General features: G+C 38.7%; 2 protein-coding genes across 2 annotated transcripts; both read left to right on the top strand.

Moving 5' to 3' along the window:
* Positions 1-2: 2 nt before the first annotated feature.
* Positions 3-8,577, top strand: LOC117338087 (choline dehydrogenase, mitochondrial-like; the record flags this gene model as incomplete). Its single annotated transcript, XM_033899281.1, is given in 3 exon segments — positions 3-80; positions 2,265-2,450; positions 6,583-8,577. Coding segments are annotated over 2 exon segments (2,025 nt in total). The 3' UTR covers positions 8,490-8,577.
* Positions 8,578-15,895: 7,318 nt separating this feature from the next.
* On the top strand, positions 15,896-20,028 carry LOC117338611 (choline dehydrogenase, mitochondrial-like). The gene is made up of 2 exons (XM_033899969.1): positions 15,896-15,980; positions 17,351-20,028. The coding sequence occupies exons 1-2, from the start codon at positions 15,896-15,898 to the stop codon at positions 19,192-19,194; spliced, it is 1,929 nt and encodes a 642-aa protein (XP_033755860.1). The 3' UTR covers positions 19,195-20,028.
* Positions 20,029-20,678: the final 650 nt, after the last annotated feature.

Below are 20,678 nucleotides of genomic sequence, written 5' to 3'. Positions count from 1 at the left end.
ATAACATGTGCTGGTCAGAGGAAGGAAACAATGACGTCTACATTAGTCTATTGTAGTACACACACGTGATGTCAAGCAAAGTAAGTGAAATATCGTGATGTGTTATAAAGACGACTCTGTAAACAAACTCCATATCGATCCATTCACGCGGTGAGTTTATGTAACGTTGAATTGCTAATGTGTAATTACTGTTATGATATGGAGCAACAGGTGTGAACGTATTGTTATATTATATAGCCACGAGTTTCTCACATGAAGTTGAAGAACGTGTCGGCCCAGTTTTAAACCCCGCTGTCCTAATTCTGAATTCCTGACTTAGAGTTACCCCCCTTTGTATTCTCTGTGTATCTGAAGGTTAAATGTCCTATAGGTCTTAAATCTTTTGTTTGTTTGTTTACTTGCTTTTCTCTTGTTGTTTCGTTCCGGAGTAATAAGTTTTTACTTTCTAACCATGTAGCTATATAATATTAAATTAAGTTTATTTCCAGTACACGATCAATAATTACAATAGTAAAATTGATCAATTGCATTTTAGACTTATAATCATATAAAAGTTAATGATCTGCCTAATGTTTTTCTAATCTAAATTTGAAATAGTTGGCTGTTGGTGCCGATATTACTTGCTGAGACTATTCCATATTTTAACTAATATATTACCCTTAAATAAGACACGATCTTCTATATATCCAGCTTATGTCCCCCTTTTAATTTGTTAGGGATATACTGCCTCGATAGAGAATGTTTTATTGTATTGAATTCCTTACAGAAATACCACGTCAATAGAGATATTTTATTGTATTGAATTCCTTACCGAAATACCACGTCAATAGAGATATTTTATTGTATTGAATTCCTTACCGAAATACCACGTCAATAGAGATATTTTATTGTATTGAATTCCTTACAGAAATACCACGTCAATAGAGATATTTTATTGTATTGAATTCCTTACAGAAATACCACGTCAATAGAGATATTTTATTTTATTGCCTTTTTGCCAGTGAAATATAGAGATTTATTGCATTTTTGCCAGTGAAATATAGAAATTTATCAAACTAATAAAACTTATATTTTCACTGCAGCGATGAGCAGTGAAAATATAAGATTTTGCAGTGAAAATATAAGTTTTGCAGTGAAAATATAAGTTTTCCGTATTTGAGCAATCAGAGCAGACCTTTGTATTCACCTCGTTGAAACTTGCATATGTTTCCAATCGAAGCGGAGATAGATAAATTGGTTATTTTGCTGTATTTCTGAAATATTCTGACTAGTTTTTGACAAAATACTCACTTGACGTTAGCTATTCATGCACAGATTCTTCGATAACGGCAGAAAACGCTTACATTGCGCTGATCAGTCCTTTCAAAATGGCGCCGTCATGTTGACGTGGAGTAACGTCACAAAGAGATGACGTCATTACTGATTCCCGCACTTTTTGACTATTAATTTTTCGATGTTTTTAATTTTGTTTTGAAGTTGATGAAATGCAATAAAAAGAAAATTGAATGGTTTCCCGTTAAATATAACATATATTTCACTCGTATGACAGAATATTTCGATATTTTTCACTCGTGAAAATATCAATATTCTGTCATACTCGTGAAATATATGCTATATTAAACGGGAAACCATTCAATATCCTCTATGTATTTAATATATAACAGAAAAACGTCAATAGAGATATTTTATTGTATTTAATATATTACAGAAATACCACGTCAATACAGATATTTTATTGTATTTAATATATTACAGAAATACCACGTCAATACAGATATTCTATTGTATTTGATATACTACAGAAAAACGTCAATAGAGATATTTTATTGTATTTAATATATTACAGAAATACCACGTCAATACAGATATTCTATTGTATTTGATATACTACAGAAAAACGTCAATAGAGATATTTTATTGTATTTAATATATTACAGAAATACCACGTCAATACAGATATTTTATTGTATTTAATATATTACAGAAATACGTCAATAGAGATATTTTATTGTATTTAATATATTACAGAAATACCACGTCAATAGAGATATTTTATTGTATTTAATATATTACAGAAATACGTCAATACAGATATTTTATTGTATTTAATATATTACAGAAATACCACGTCAATAGAGAATGTTTTATTGTATTTAATATATTACAGAAATACCACGTCAATAGAGATATTTTATTGTATTTAATATATTACAGAAATACGTCAAGAGATATTTTTATTGTACTAAGTATTTAATTCTTTACAGATAAACCGCATCGACAGATAATGGTAAACTGCATCAATAGGTAATTGTACAACAAGTAAACTGTTACCATGACGACTGTTGGGAAGACTTGTATAGGCCTTCTTCGCCCTAGTCGTCTCGGCAGACTCCTCGCCACATCAAATGCCGCCGTGTCATCATACCACCCCAAACTACAGACTGTGTCAGGTGTGTTGTGTACTTTGAGTTGTTGTATAACTTATATATTATTAGTATTTAATATACAGTTAAGTACAGTCAAACTTCGATGTTTCGAAGTTCAAGGGACTAACAGAAAAACTTCGATACAGCGGGACTTCGAATTATTCATGGTTGACAATAGATCGATATTTTCTTGATAATGACCATATCTGTTAACGTTACATGTCCTCAGTTAGCTGCGATAACGTAGCTCTAGACGACGGACGGACAATTTCTGACAGCCGGAGAGCAGTGTAGGCAGGGTATGAATATTCGTTCTAGTCCTCAGTGTCTTCGTGTTGATCGTCGCCTGTCAGGCTCACATCGAAAAGTTTAGTTAATTTATACCTCAAACACAACAAAATAAACATTCTTTTCATTAATTATACCTAAGCATTTGATTAATTAAACAAAATATGTATCGGTTACAAAACACTCCTATATCGCGTTTAACAGATAAAACAAAAGAAGTACAATGCACACTTACGTAAGTCGTTAGGCTTTTCTGCTAAAGACACGTGCGTTTACGTTATGTGCATATAAAATACGGAATGCCGATCGGTTGGAGAATGCATGATTGAATGACAAATAATCGATTTACTTGGATATTTATGTATAAGTTTGAAACGTGACACTTTGAATATGAGTGAAGCCATCGCTAATTGTTTGTGTTTAAAATTGGTCCGGTTGTTTTACAGTTCCGTAAAATTTACTCACCGACCGCTGATTTCAATGGCGGCGGAGATTATCAGAGACGACTACCGAAATGTTTAACCGGAGTGATTAAATGTCATGGCTTCTAAATACACTTTTTATCTATCAATTTGGTCTGATTATTACTAAACCCCATGACCGGGAGTGACAACACACGCTATCGTTATCCCTATTGTCAGTCAGGGCATTTGGGGGAGAGGTGTGAAATCTTGCCGCAGGGGTCACGACAAACACCTGTCCAGTGGTCAGTACAGGTAAATTTTTTGTTCGAATCATGAGATGTCAATTACCTATAATATCATAGCTAACGGGTCATGAAAAAAGTTCGATACATCGAAAACTTCGATTTATAAAAATTCGAATCATACATAGTTTCGTTAGTAGTGTTATATAGTGAGAAAATTCGGGACCAAGCAAAAAGTTCGATACAGCGAGAAATTCGAATCAACGAAGTTCGAATCATCGAGGTTTGACTGTATGTGGTTGGGAATATTAGCAAATTAACATCTATTTTCCCTCGACCAAGCCTATTTCCTTCGCCTCGGGAAAGAGGGAAAACTAGATGTTAGCTCTATCCCTCAACCCCATACTTGGACTGTTTTATTTTGCCGATACAGACTGGAGAGACATTTTAACTCATGGGTAGGGATTTTACTTCGGGAATGATTTGTTGATATGTGTCGTAGGAGGGCACGGCTATGTGTCGTAGGAGGGCACGGCTATGTGTCGCAGGAGGGCACGGCTATGTGTCGTAGGAGGGTACGGCTATATGTCGTAGGAGGGTACGGCTATGTGTCGTATGAGGGCACAGCTATGTGTCGCAGGAGGGCACGGCTATGTGTCGCAGGAGGGTACGGCTATGTGTCGTAGGAGGGTACGGCTATATGTCGTAGGGGGGCACGGCTATGTGTCGCAGGAGGGCACGGCTATGTGTCGTAGGAGGGCACGGCTACGTGTCGTATGAGGGCACGGCTATGTGTCGTAGGAGGGTACGGCTATGTGTCGTAGAAGGGCACGGCTCCGAATCGGCAAGGGTTTGACAAAGGTGAGAAATTATGTTGATATTGTTCCCATAAGGTATCATGTGTTGCAAATACGGAACCCATGGATGTTTAAGGTATTTGTAGACGTGATCAGATGGTTGTATGTTGTGTCGTTTTCTCGGGGCTTTTCACATTTGATAGATCGGAAAAATTGCTTAACGAGTATGGTGAAATTTACATTGCTTTTAAACAGGGATAATGCTTACAAAGTGTTTAAAAATTATCAAAAATTCATTTTAAAACACATTAAATGCGAATTTTTAAAGAGAAACCCATTGCACATTTACTAGCACATTTTTCTGTGTTGCCTATGGGGTCCCGGCTGTCGGTGTCGCATGAGGTCAATTGTAAGCAATGTATAAGCATCGACTTTGTTATATTTGCTGGACTGATGACTTAATCAAATCTCCTTTGTGAAGAAGAAACAACAGAGTAGCCAAGGTATAAATACCATATCTGTATGTAGACATACACATTGGAATCGTTATTGGCACTGCACGTCATGAAGCATGAGAGCATCCAACACCAAGGCTGTCACTGCGGGGAATCCTTCACGCTAGAGTTTACCTCGAACAACATACCAAACGTAAAAATGAGACCCAGCCCATAGAAATATGTGAAAAATGTAGGAAAACTTTGAAGTCCTCGTCGACGGTGTTTCATCATATAAAATTAAAACACGGCGGTGAAGGTCATTCACTTGTTAGATATATGAGAAGTCACTCATAGAAAACTATTAAATGCAATAAGTGTGCAAAGAATAATCAAAACCTTACTTGGCCATTCATGTTCCGAAAGGAAAACTCGGAAATTCCAGTGTAACTTTTGCAACAGACTTTTTATTATAAACCGGTATCTAGTTAAACATATGGAAATGTAAAAAGACCATTCAGGATCAATACCGTTTGGATTGTGGCAAGATATATTCGTATTCATCGAGCCTAAATCACCACAAGAAGTCATGTGTTTAAAAAGACATTCATTGTGATATTTGATATTTGATCTGAACTTTTCATATATGTAATACCTATAGTATTTCCATCCTTTGTCGGAACAATATCATATGGTATCGGGTATCACCATGCTTCCTGGCTTGTGCAAGCGACGATTCCAATGTGTACTTTTCGTTTAGATGGCATATGTACCTTGATTTCTCTGTTGTTTCTTCTTCACAATGATATTTGGTAGTAAATGTGCACATTAGGGTTTCTCGTAAAACAATCGCCATTTTACGTGTTTTAAAACAATTTTTGATCATTCCCTAACATTTTCAAGCATTTTAGATACAGTATACATCTCTGGGTTCCGTAATATATAGAGGATATTGAATGGTTTCCCGTTTAATATAACATATATTTCACGAGTGTGACAGAATATCGATATTTTCACGAGTGAAAAATATCGAAATATTCTGTCATACGAGTGAAATATATGATATACTAAACGGGAAACACTTCAATTGTTTTTTTTATTGTATTTCATATTGATCTTCTTAAAAACAAAATTAAAAACATCTAAAATGTATAGTGTCAAAAAGTTCAGTGACGTTATCTCTTTGTGACGTTACTCCACTTCAACTTGACGGCGCTATTTTGAAAGGACTTATCAACGCAATTTAAGCGTTTTCCGCTGTTATCGAAGAATCTGTGCATGAAAAGCTTAAGTCCAGCTAGTATTTGGCTAAAACTAGTCTGAATATTTCAGAAATACAGCAAAATAACCAATTCATATATCTCCGCTTCGGCTAGAAAAATCAGTAAGTTTCAATGAGGTGAATACAAAGGTTAGCTCTGACACGGAAAACTATATACATGTATAACTATATTTCACTGGCAACAATGCAATAAAAGTATTTGCTACGAATGATACCTTATGGGAACAATTTCAATATGATTTCTCACATCCGTGCCGCTTCGGAGACGTGCCCTACTACAACGCATAGCTGTGCTCCTAAATGTGGCGGTGTACACGGTGTTCTTGGTGATGTATGGTTTTCGTGTTCAAAGAAATTGATTTTGAACCTATACCAATTTTTATTTCAAAAAATAATCTTAATACCTGATGATATATTTATCACGACGTCCATCTTTATTTGAAGGCGTTCCTGTAAAGGTAAAGGTTTTATATAATAAACATTAACAATAATGTTATTATATATATAGGCTATCAAATTATGAATATAGTTACAATAGGACGAGAACTGTAAATAATCTATAATATAAATAGTGTTTATAGAAAAGGAACGTGATGTATTTTTCTCTCTCTTTTTTATATGTACATATTCTGACGTTATTTGCAAATTCTTTACATTAAATGGTTCCCATTTACTAGTAACACAATATATTGTTTCGGTGTGTTATCAGGTGTGGGGTCTTCGGATGATCTGAAGTGTGACGCAGACTTGGTTGTACCCACAGTAGACCATGTGATTGACCATATCATGGAGAATCTACCAGCCAGTCCCATCAAACAGCAGGTACCCCCAGATGCAATTCCTGCCACAAGGAAGCCAGGGGGAGTGAATGTCCAATGTAGGTTGTTCAGCACCACCTGTCATGTGAGGCCGACTTTCTCAAGTAGTATACAGGTGAGAAATGCCTCCACGGTATCAGGATCCACCTACGACTACGTCATCATTGGTGCTGGCTCGGCTGGCTGTACTCTTACCAATCGGCTGTCAGCTGACCCTAACAACAAGGTGTGTGTTCTGGAGGCTGGTCCAAAAGACTACACCTGGAAGATCCACATGCCTGCTGCGCTCATGTACAATTTGTGTGATGATAAGTACAACTGGTACTACCATACTGAACCAGAACCACACATGAACAACCGTGTCATGTACTGGCCACGAGGACGTGTCTGGGGAGGATCGTCCTCACTCAATGCCATGGTGTACGTGCGTGGCAATGCCGGTGATTATGACGGATGGGAAAAGGCTGGAGCAAAAGGATGGTCTTATGCAGATTGCTTGCCATATTTTAAAAAATCCCAAACCCATGAACTTGGAGAAAATGACTACAGAGGGGGTGACGGTCCACTCCATGTGTCACGTGGGAGGAGCAACAACCCACTGCATCAGGCCTTTATAGAGGCAGGTCAGCAGGTCGGCTTCCCATTTACGGACGACATGAACGGCTACCAACAGGAGGGCGTGGGGTGGATGGACATGACCATTCACAAAGGCCGACGCTGGAGTGCTGCCATGGCCAGCCTCAGGCCCGCACTAAAACGTGACAATGTGACAGTAGAATCTAACGCACTGTCTACCAGGATTGTGTTTGAGAACAAGAGAGCTGTTGGTGTAGAGTATGAACAGAAGGGTGTTAAACATATTGTACGAGCAGAGAAGGATGTGATTCTGAGTGGAGGATCAATCAACTCTCCTCAGCTCCTCATGTTGTCGGGTGTGGGCAATGCAGATGAACTTAAGGCGTTAAACATCCCTGTGGTTGAACACTTGCCTGGTGTTGGGGAGAACCTCCAGGACCACCTTGATGTTACTGTACAAGAAGCATGCAAGCTTCCCATCACCCTCTATTCTGCTCAGTGGAAGTTCCCTCACAATATGATCCGCATAGGGCTGCAGTGGTTCCTCACTCAGAAAGGTGATGGAGCTACCACCCATTTTGAGAGTGGAGGGTTTGTCCCAAGTGAAGAGAACCTCGAGTACCCTGACATCCAGTTCCATTTTGTACCTGTAGCTACGAATGATCATGGGCGCAAAACTGGGAATGAACACGCTTACCAAATCCACGCTGGACCTATGCGTGCGACAAGTAGGGGCTATATCAAATTGAAATCCAGGAATCCCAGAGACCACCCAAAGATCGTAGCCAACTATTTGTCCACAGAATATGATGTGAGGACAATGAGAGACTGTGTCAAAGTTGCTAGGGAAGTGTTCAAACAAAAGGCGTTTGATTCTTTCCGTGCTGGTCGGGAACTATCGCCTGGACCTGAATGTCAAACAGATGCCGATATCGATGCCTTCAGTCGTGCTAACGCAGACACCGACTATCACCCATCATGTACATGTAAAATGGGATCAGAGAGTGACCCAATGGCTGTGGTGGATTCTCAAACTCGTGTTCTAGGTGTCGATAACCTCAGAATTGTTGATGCCTCTATCATGCCAAATATCATTACTGGGAATCTTAATGGCCCTACAATCATGCTGGCTGAGAAGGCTGCTGATATCATCCTAGGCAACGAACCACTGCCTCGGTCTACGGCTCCTGTGTACAAAAACTATGTACAGGACGGTAAATGAGTCTATTCGGTCTGCTGATCCGAGAGACAAACAAACAACAGTATCCGTGGATGAACATTAAGCCTATTAAACGAAAATGTTTCTGTGATTTTCGGTGTGTTGGTGATCCATCAATCAAACCAATTCTATAATTCCTCAAAAACGGATTAAATGCATTAACCATGAAGTAATGTACTATGTGGCCTGTATATGTTGGGATAAGGAAATTCAATATCATCAGATGTTTATTCCATACAGTTTGTATGTTAAATTTTATTCAATTAGGATATAAATGCCTATTCTGTCTTTTTGCTTTAAATAACGTTTTACCTATTTTAAAAGGTTAGAGTATTCTCTTCATAAAACAAAATTAATACTAATCTAATGGAGCTGCCTCTTTGTTAAGCATTGAGATTGTAATATGTAATGTGTTATAGTATGTCCATGTTTGTACCATTGTGTATGTTTCTGTTTTGGGAGAGGACTTATATAGGCTTTGCCTGCTGTCCAATCCTATTGTCCTTGTGTCAATAAAATGTTTTGAAATGAAATGAAACCATGAAGTAACATTGAAAAATCGTTCTTGAATAATAAGTTGCTAATTGGAAGAGTTACAAGGAAGTATTGTTTAATGTGAACAATCCTTCCACTGTTCTACTACTTCTACTGGTGGCTATAATGAGATAGGTATGATGAGGTATAATATGTACCAATGGGCATATGGCCACAATTAATTAAGCATTGAACTGCTTTCAGTTGGAAGTTATGGGCTGATGAATGCCAACTGGACAAAGGCAAATTTAATGAAGCGCGCTAGCGCTTCATGTTGAATTTGCCTTTGTCCAGTTGGCATTCATCAGACCATAACTTCCAACTAAAAGCAGTTCAATGCTTATATTTACATTTGACAACGATTTTTAAATACTATATCCAGGAATTTTGCTCCGACGATGAATGAACAAATTATTATCGTCAAAGACGGAACAGCCTTTTCAACAGCCATCTTTCGTTATCGCCGACGTGACAATTATGACGTCACTATATTAATGACGTCATAATGAAGATTTGGAAGTTATGGACTCATAACTTCCAAGTGAGCTTGGTAAAGTTATATAGTGGGGCTGCAGTGTAAATGTAAATATTAAAGAATAAATTACAATTGAAGTATGTCGACACGGCAGTGTTACCAATTATGAAAACGTCAGTATCATTTTTCCTGTTTTGTTCAATGCAGTATTTTTTTTTCAAACAACAAAATAAACGTTCTAGTATCAAATGTCAGCAGCCTATCTATGATAATTGTTCTCGTACAGAAGACCGGTCATATCAGCTTAGTACCCTAAACTGGGTATCTACCTTTTTAGTACCGGTCATATCAGCTTAGTACCCTTAACTGGGTATCTACCTTTTTAGTACCGGTCACATCAACTTAGTACCCTAAACTGGGTATCTACACTTTAGTACCGGACATCAACTTAGTACCCTAAACTGGGTATCTATCTTTTTAGTACCCTAAACTGGTTATCTACCTTTTAGTACCGGTCACATCAACTTAGTACCCTAAACTGGGTATCTACCTTTTAGTACCGGTCACATCAACTTAGTACCCTAAACTGGGTATCTATCTTTTTAGTACCGGACATCAACTTAGTACCCTAAACTGGGTATCTATCTTTTTAGTACCGGACATCAACTTAGTACCCTAAACTGGGTATCTACCTTTTTAGTACCGGTCACATCAACTTAGTACCCTAAACTGAGTATCTACCTTTTTAGTACCGGACATCAACTTAGTACCCTAAACTGAGTATCTACATTTTAGTACCGGACATCAAATTAGTACCCTAAACTGAGTATCTACCTTTTTAGTACCAGACGCATCAACCTAGTTACCTAAACTGAGTATCTACCTTTTTAGTACCGGACATCAACTTAGTACCCTAAACTGAGTATCTACATTTTAGTACCGGACACATCAAATTAGTACCCTAAACTGGGTATCTACCTTTTTAGTACCGGACATCAACTTAGTACCCTAAACTGGGTATCTACCTTTTTAGTACCGGACATCAACTTAGTACCCTAAACTGGGTATCTACCTTTTTAGTACCAGACGCATCAACCTAGTTACCTAAACTGGGTATCTACCTTTTTAGTACCGGAAACATCAACTTAGTACCCTAAACTGGGTATCTACCTTTTTAGTACCGGACACATCAACTTAGTACCCTAAACTGGGTATCTACCTTTTTAGTACCGGACATCAACTTAGTACCCTAAACTGGGTATCTACCTTTTTAGTACCAGACGCATCAACCTAGTTACCTAAACTGGGTATCTACCTTTTTAGTACCCTAAACTGAGTATCTACCTTTTTAGTACCGGACACATCAACTTAGTACCCTAAACTGGGTATCTACCTTTTTAGTACCGGACACATCAACTTAGTACCCTAAACTGGGTATCTACCTTTTTATAACCGGACATCAACTTAGTACCCTAAACTGGGTATCTACCTTTTTAGTACCAGACGCATCAACCTAGTTACCTAAACTGGGTATCTACCTTTTTAGTACCCTAAACTGAGTATCTACCTTTTTAGTACCGGACACATCAACTTAGTACCCTAAACTGGGTATCTACCTTTTTAGTACCGGACATCAACTTAGTACCCTAAACTGGGTATCTACCTTTTTAGTACCGGACACATCAATTGAGTACCCTAAACTGGGTATCTACCTTTTTAGTACCGGACATCAACTTAGTACCCTAAACTGAATATCTACCTTTTTAGTACCAGACGCATCAACCTAGTTACCTAAACTGGGTATCTACCTTTTTAATACCGGAAACATCAACTTAGTACCCTAAACTGGGTATCTACCTTTTTAGTACTCTAAACTGGGTATCTACCTTTTTAGTACCAGACATCAACTTAGTACCCTAAACTGGGTATCTACCTTTTTAGTACCAGACGCATCAACCTAGTTACCTAAACTGGGTATCTACCTTTTTAATACCGGAAACATCAACTTAGTACCCTAAACTGGGTATCTACCTTTTTAGTACCAGACATCAACTTAGTACCCTAAACTGGGTATCTACCTTTTTAGTACCAGACGCATCAACCTAGTTACCTAAACTGGGTATCTACCTTTTTAGTACCAGACATCAACTTAGTACCCTAAACTGGGTATCTACCTTTTTAGTACCAGACGCATCAACCTAGTTACCTAAACTGGGTATCTACCTTTTTAATACCGGAAACATCAACTTAGTACCCTAAACTGGGTATCTACCTTTTTAGTACCCTAAACTGGGTATCTACCTTTTTAGTACCCTAAACTGGGTCTCTACCTTTTTAGTACCGGACACATCAACTTAGAACCATAAACTGGGTATCTACCTTTTTAGTACCAGACGCATCAACCTAGTACCCTAACCTGGGTATCTATCTTTTTAGTACCAGACGCATCAACCTAGTACCCTAAACTGGGTATCTATCTTTTTAGTACCCTAAACTGGGTATCTACCTTTTTAGTACCGAAAACATCAACTTAGAACCCTAAACTGAGTATCTACCTTTTTAGTACCCTAAACTGGGTATCTACCTTTTTAGTACCCTAAACTGGGTATCTACCTTTTTAGTACCGGAAACATCAACTTAGTACCCTAAACTGAGTATCTACCTTTTTAGTACCAGACGCATCAACCTAGTTACCTAAACTGGGTATCTACCTTTTTAGTACCGGAAACATCAACTTAGTACCCTAAACTGGGTATCTACCTTTTTAGTACCGGACACATCAACCTAGTACCCTAAACTGGGTATCTACCTTTTTAGTACCAGACGCATCAACCTAGTTACCTAAACTGGGTATCTACCTTTTTAGTACCCTAAACTGGGTATCTACCTTTTTAGTACCGGAAACACCAACTTAGAACCATAAACTGGGTATCTACCTTTTTAGTACCCTAAACTGGGTATCTACCTTTTTAGTACCGGACACATCAACTTAGTACCCTAAACTGGGTATCTACCTTTTTAGTACCGGAAACATCAACTTAGTACCCTAAACTGGGTATCTACCTTTTTAGTACCGGACACATCAACTTAGTACCCTAAACTGGGTATCTACCTTTTTAGTACCAGACGCATCAACCTAGTTACCTAAACTGAGTATCTACCTTTTTAGTACCGGTCACATCAATTGAGTACCCTAAACTGGGTATCTACCTTTTTAGTACCGGACATCAACTTAGTACCCTAAACTGAATATCTACCTTTTTAGTACCAGACATCAACTTAGTACTCTAAACTGGGTATCTACCTTTTTAGTACCGGAAGCATCAATTTAGTACCCTAAACTGGGTATCTACCTTTTTAGTACCAGACGCATCAACCTAGTTACCTAAACTGGGTATCTACCTTTTTAATACCGGAAACATCAACTTAGTACCCTTAACTGGGTATCTACCTTTTTAGTACCCTAAACTGGGTATCTACCTTTTTAGTACCGGAAGCATCAATTTAGTACCCTAAACTGGGTATCTACCTTTTTAGTACCAGACGCATCAACCTAGTTACCTAAACTTGGTATCTACCTTTTTAATACCGGAAACATCAACTTAGTACCCTTAACTGGGTATCTACCTTTTTAGTACCCTTAACTGGGTATCTACCTTTTTAGTACCCTAAACTGGGTATCTACCTTTTTAGTACCAGACTTATCAACCTAGTACCCTAAACTTGGTATCTACCTTTTTAGTACCAGACGCATCAACCTAGTACCCTAAACTGGGTATCTATCTTTTTAGTAGGGGCCGCGGTGGCCGAGTGGTTAAGGTGTACCGACACTTATCACTAACCCTCCACCACTTGGTTGCGATTTCGAAACCTACGTGGGGCAGTTGCCAGGTACTGACCGTAGGCCGGTGGTTTTTCTCCGGGTACTCCGGCTTTCCTCCACCTCCAAAACCTGGCACGTCCTTAAATGACCCTGGCTGTTAATAGGACGTTAAACAAAAACAAACCAAACTATCTTTTTAGTACCAGACGCATCAACTTAGTACCCTAAACTGGGTATCTACCTTTTTAATACCGGACTTCAACTTAGTACCCTAAACTGGGTATCTACCTTTTAAGTACCGGACATCAACTTAGTACCCTAAACTGGGTATCTACCTTTTTAGTACCCTAAACTGGGTATCTACCTTTTTAGTACCGGACACATCAACTTAGTACCCTAAACTGAGTATCTACCTTTTTAGTACCCTAAACTGGTTATCTACCTTTTAGTACCGGAAGCATCAATTTAGTACCCTAAACTGGGTATCTACCTTTTAGTACCGGTCACATCAACTTAGTACCCTAAACTGAGTATCTACGTTTTTAGTACCGGTCACATCAACTTAGTACCCTAAACTGGGTATCTACCTTTTTAGTACCGGACATCAACTTAGTACCCTAAACTGAGTATCTACCTTTTTAGTACCCTAAACTGAGTACCTACCTTTTTAGTACCCTAAACTGAGTATCTACCTTTTTAGTACCCTAAACTGAGTATCTACCTTTTTAGTACCCTAAACTGAGTATCTACATTTTTAGTACCCTAAACTGAGTATCTACCTTTTTAGTACCCTAAACTGAGTATCTACCTTTTTAGTACCCTAAACTGAGTACCTACCTTTTTAGTACCCTAAACTGAGTATCTACCTTTTTAGTACCCTAAACTGAGTATCTACCTTTTTAGTACCCTAAACTGAGTATCTACCTTTTTAGTACCCTAAACTGAGTATCTACCTTTTTAGTACCCTAAACTGAGTACCTACCTTTTTAGTACCCTAAACTGAGTATCTACCTTTTTAGTACCCTAAACTGAGTACCTACCTTTTTAGTACCCTAAACTGAGTATCTACCTTTTTAGTACCGGACACATCAGCGAAATCGTTCGTGGATCATCTAGATTTAAATGCCTGGAAGCAATAGGTTTATGTAAAAAAGGGATGATGCTGGTTTCATTGAGGATAAGAAATTAGTGTACCGGACTTGTTTCCTAGTAGGAGACATAGATCGAAGCTTGTTTTCCAATAACAATGAAAGTAACTATTTCACGTATGGAGTGAGACCATTTAAAATATTGTTTAAACGAAGAGGAGGAAGAAAACGTATTGTTATATAGTGTAGTTAACGAGAATGGTGACAGCTGTAGTATTGAGCTTCGTAGCTGTATTAATTCTGCAGGTTCATCTAAATTATATATTGAAACATTTTTCTCCTTGCTGGTATATATGGAAATGAATAGACTTTTGTACATCGCCACCAGTTATGAATTTGATTAGTGAAGGTCCAATGACTTTACTTAAACATTCTCCGAAACGTCACTAACGAAATCCAATACCGGTTGTGATATACATGTATACGAACCTCCATCATCTACGACTATGGTCTAGTGTTGTGTTTCACTGGATACAATGTGGATTGTGTTACTGTTGTAATCCATGGTACAGTATTACCCACCATACTATTGCTTATAACAGGTCTGGAGTCGTGTAAGTGAGCGTATAATCATTGTAAGTAATGAGGCAGCATTGTTTGTCAGCCATTCGCAAAGATAACTAAGTAAGAGTTTTAACAGGTAAAATGTAATATAACCCAGATAACGCAGGTATCATATGAAGTAATTCATATACATCTGTATAGGTACGAGTGGTGTATTCCCCGTGTCCAATGGTGGCGGCTCACAGGAAGGAATCTTCGTACCGTACAGTTCGATATAACTTTGTCAGTATGATAATTATACTTCCTGTAACTTTATCATTATGATAATTTCATTTTCTGTAACTTTTGTCAGTATAATGATTATAATTCCTCTTATTTTGTCAGTATAATGATTATACTTCCTGTAATTCTGTCAGTGTGATAATTATACTTCCTGTAATTCTGTCAGTGTGATAATTATACTTCCTGTAATTCTGTCAGTGTGATAATTATACTTCCTGTAATTCTGTCAGTATGATAATTATACATCTTTCGGTGTGGTATGAAAACGTCCCTGTAAATCTGTACAACTGTGATGACGCGAGTTTTTTTGTAATATTCACATTGGTCGTGTGAGATTTTGTAATTAGGTTCATGAACCTATGAACGCGTGCCTTTTCTGTAAATAACCTGGCCGAATTATCATGTTCCTGTGTAGTTTGATATACAATTTACAGTATTCGTCTTTAGTTTTAGTAGTTTAACAAACGGGTATAATAATATTTTAGGTAAGGAATATCCTCTAAGCATGGCAATGGCTTACCAATAGAGGTTGCCATATAGAATTAGTATTGCTATTGACTCAGTAACGAGTCAGTTGAATGTATTTTTGTTTCATTACAGATATACGACACCAACAGAGTTGTCCTATAGGTAGACTGTCACCATGACCACTGTTTTGAAAACGGGTATCAGCATATTTCGACCATCTGCAGTGTCCCCATACCGCCCCATCCTACAGACTGTGCTAGGTGTGTAGTGTACAGCTGATTGGTACAGAACATATGTAGTATCTACCTATTTATATTTGTATTTGATTATTTTGAACTCAACATCGACAAAACGAGGGCAAACTACGAACAAACCAGAGCCCCATTAGACTTATCGACCACCCGAGTTCAGAAGTATACTGATAAATTATATTTTACTTTTAAAATAAGATTATTACACCCCACCACGTGTCCTAGTAGAGAAAGACTTGTTCATTTGAACAAACTTCGTAGCTATTCATACCAGGATGCCAACCTACTAATGTCATAATCCTAGGCATTTTACTTATTGGGTAGACATTTATATATTTTAACTCATGTGCACCCCTTTACCCTTAAATATATTTATGTCATTCATCACTGTATGTCGTTGGCCTAATATCATTAACCTAGACTTTTTGTTTGGATTGTTAAGAAATTGTTTAAACATCTGAACAAATTTGGCTGCTGTGGCCATGATAGAACTATGACATTACTCCAGCATGCTACCGGCATGATACCAGGACTCTGTGCCTCTTATTATTATCATTTTTTTAATTATAGAGTTGTTTTAAAATTTTAACACATTTGACCCAAGTGCCATTGAAAGCAGGTCAAGGCAATTCATTTAAACTATTTTGGTAGTCCTTTATCCAAGAATGCTACTGGCCCAATATCATAAGGTTTGGTCTTTAAGTTATTTTTTAAAAAGATTTTAACACATTTGACCCAAGTGACATTGAAAGTAGGTCAATGTCAGTTATTTGAACAGACTTGGTAGTCCTTCATCCCAGTATCATACTGGCCCATCAGCATGACCCTGTGTCTCTTGGCTATTGCAAAGTCGGTCATCTGACCCCCTGTGACTTTAAAAGTAGATCAAGGATTTTGGTAGCCCTTCATCCAAGCATGCCGCCGATATAATCAGCCTCGTATGAAAACAAACAATAAAGAGACCAAGAGAGGGGCGGTTTGTTCCCATGGGTACGTTGATATCCTTTTTGGGGATCTTTTGTCAAAAGTAATGTTGTCGAACAGAAATTAACCCTCGGCGAACTTCCTCTGGGCCTATATGTATATTTATCACGCCGTCCTTCTTTATTAGAAGGCGTTCCATAAGTTTGGAATGGGATATGTTAGTATAAAGATTTGAAATGATTTATATGAACAATGATTTTATTATATATTTAGGCTGTAAAATAATTAATATAGCTACAATAGAACGAGCATTATCAGTGATATATGATATAGTGTTTAGAGAAAAGAAACGTGGTGTATTTTTTCTCGTGTTTGAAAATTCTGACGTTAAGTGCAAATTCTTTGCATCAAAAGGTTCCCATTTAACTCAATATTTTGTTTCGGTGTGTTATCAGGTGTGGGGTCTACGGATGATCTGAAGTGTGTCACAGACTTGGTTGTACCCACAGTAGACCATGTGATTGACCATACCAAGGAGGATTCGCCAGTCTGTTCCATTAAACCAGGTTTTGTCACTTTCCATTGCCGACAGTTCAGCACCACCTGTCAAGTGAGGCCAACTTTCTCCAGCAGTATACAGGTGAGAAATGCCTCCACGGTATCAGGATCAACTTACGACTACGTCATCATTGGTGCTGGCTCGGCTGGCTGTACTCTTACCAATCGGCTGTCAGCTGACCCTAACAACAAAGTGTGTGTTCTGGAGGCTGGTCCAAAAGACAACACCTGGAAGATCCACATGCCTGCTGCCCTTAAATACAACCTGTATGATGACAAGTACAACTGGTACTATCATACTGAACCAGAACCACACCTAAACAACCGCGTCATATACTGGCCAAGAGGGCGTGTCTGGGGAGGATCGTCCTCACTCAATGCCATGGTGTACGTGCGTGGTAATGCTGGTGATTATGACGGATGGGAAAAGGCTGGAGCAAAAGGGTGGTCGTATGCAGATTGCTTGCCATACTTTAAAAAATCCCAAACCCATGAACTTGGAGAAAATGATTACAGAGGGGGTGACGGTCCACTCCATGTGTCACGTGGGAGGAGCAACAACCCTCTGCATCAAACCTTTGTAGAGGCAGGTCAACAAGCCGGCTTCCCATTTACGGACGACATGAACGGCTACCAACAGGAGGGCGTGGGGTGGATGGACATGACCATTCACAAAGGCCGACGCTGGAGTGCTGCCATGGCCAGCCTCAGGCCCGCACTAAAACGTGACAATGTGACAGTGGAATCTAACGCACTGTCAACCAGGATTGTATTTGAGAACAAGAGAGCTGTCGGTGTAGAGTTTGAACAGAAGGGTGTTAAAAAGATTGTACGAGCAGAGAAGGATGTGATTCTGAGTGGAGGATCAATCAACTCTCCTCAGCTCCTCATGTTGTCGGGTGTGGGCAATGCAGATGAACTTAAGGCGCTGAACATCCCTGTGGTTCAACACTTGCCAGGTGTTGGGGAGAACCTCCAGGACCATTTCAATGTTATTGTACAGGAAGCATGTAAGCTACCTATCACTCTCTATTCTTCTCAGTGGAAGTTCCCTCATAATATGATCCGCATAGGGCTGCAGTGGTTCCTCACTCAGAAAGGTGATGGTGCAACCTCCCACTTTGAGAGTGGTGGATTTGTCCGAAGTGAAGAAGGCCTTCAGTACCCCGACATCCAGTTCCATTTTACACCTGGTTCCACGAATAACTACGGTGACGAACATGCATACCAGCTCCAAGCAGGACCTATGCATGCTACAAGCAGGGGTTGTATAAAACTTAAATCCAGCAATCCCAGAGATCATCCAAAGATCCTAGCTAACTACCTGTCTACAGAAAGAGATGTGAAGATATTGAGAAACAGTCTTAAAATCACCAGGGAAGTGCTTAAACAGAAAGCGTTCGATCCTTTCCGTGCTGGTCGGGAACTATCGCCTGGACCTGAATGCCAATCAGATGCTGAAATTGATGCCTTCAATCGTGCTCATGGAACCACCGACTATCACCCATCATGTACATGTAAAATGGGATCGGAGAGTGACCCGTTGGCTGTGGTGGATTCTCAAACTCGTGTTCTAGGTGTCGATAACCTCAGAGTTGTTGATGCCTCTATCATGCCAAATGTCATTACTGGGAATCTTAATGGCCCTACGATCATGCTGGCTGAGAAGGCTGCTGATATCATCCTAGGCAACAAACCACTGCCTCGGTCTTCCGCTCCTGTGTACAAAAACAAGGTATAAGTTGTGGAAAGACATCTTTATAGTTCAAATCAGCTACTACTAGCTAGTATTGAAGGGTAAAGGATATGAATGGAAAAGTTTGCGATTCATGTACATCTTTTATTTGGATGGCACAGTGGTAAAAATTTTGCCTTTTACCTAAGCGGAAGGGGTTCGACTACCTTATCGGATGAAAAAGGTATTGGGGTAATCTGGGCCGACAAGAGAAATCAATTTAAGCTGATATAACCTGTTTTGCTATTTTTGAAATATAAATAATTTTTTTACATTTAGCTTGCTAAGCAATATTTCATTTTCATAATTCTCGTTTTACTTTCTATCGGTACCTTGGCATCAAGCTTAAACATGGCAAGCATCATTTCTTGTTCACGAGACGAAAATCGTATTCAATGCTTTCTTTCCTGGTGCTTCTTCGATTATCAATTTTAGCCATTTCATCTCCGGTCTCTGGGTTGGCTTGTGAATCGTGCGTGCAAATATGATTCATTTAATTCTGAATTTGTTAGGGATCCTACATTGAATGTTTCTTCATGTCCAAACCTGTTGTGAAAGTGTAATTCAACTACTGCCACCAATTTTAGCGCAGAAACCGTAGAAAAGCTTAACAGTTCCAGAATCTTTCTCTGATTTAAGAGGTAACGTGACCCGCCACACTACCCAGCATGAACGAAAATAGTATGGGTCATAGAGTAACGCACAATTTGACAGTTTTGCGAACTTCTGTAACGTGCATAGTCATCATTGCATTTTTCTAGCACATTTCAGGTTTGATATAAGGTACATACGCTAATAGCCCAGTAATCCAGTATATTCGGGCTTCCCTTACGTCCTTCTTATGGAGCTTATGTAATATAGATAGTGAGAACCTAATGATAACCTTGTGTAATATATATAGTGGGGAGGTAATGATGACCTTGTGTTATATAGTGGGGAGGTAACGATGACCTTGTGTTATATAGATAGTGGGGAGGTAATGATGACCTTGTGTTATATAGTGGGGAGGTAATGATGACCTTGTGTAATATAGATAGTGGGGAGGTAATGATGACCTTGTGTAATATAGATAGTGGGGAGGTAATGATGACCTTGTGTAATATAGATAGTGGGGAGGTAATGATAACCTTGTGTAATATATATAGTGGGGAGGTAATGATGACCTTGTGTTATATAGTGGGGAGGTAACGATGACCTTGTGTTATATAGATAGTGGGGAGGTAATGATGACCTTGTGTAATATAGATAGTGGGGAACTAATGATGACCTTGTGTAATATATATAGTGGGGAGGTAACGATGACCTTGTGTAATATAGATAGTGAGGAGGTAATGATGACCTTGTGTAATATAGATAGTCGGGAGGTAATGATGACCTTGTGTAATATAGATAGTGGGGAGGTAATGATGACCTTGTGTAATATAGATAGTGGGGAGGTAATGATGACCTTGTGTAATATAGATAGTGGGGAGGTAATGATGACCTTGTGT

This window comes from Pecten maximus, chromosome 11, assembly GCF_902652985.1.
Source record: "Pecten maximus chromosome 11, xPecMax1.1, whole genome shotgun sequence".
In the NCBI taxonomy this organism is placed as follows: Eukaryota; Metazoa; Mollusca; class Bivalvia; order Pectinida; family Pectinidae; genus Pecten; species Pecten maximus.
The sequence above is the reverse complement of the archived record's forward strand: the minus strand, read 5'-3'. Positions and strand labels throughout refer to the sequence as shown.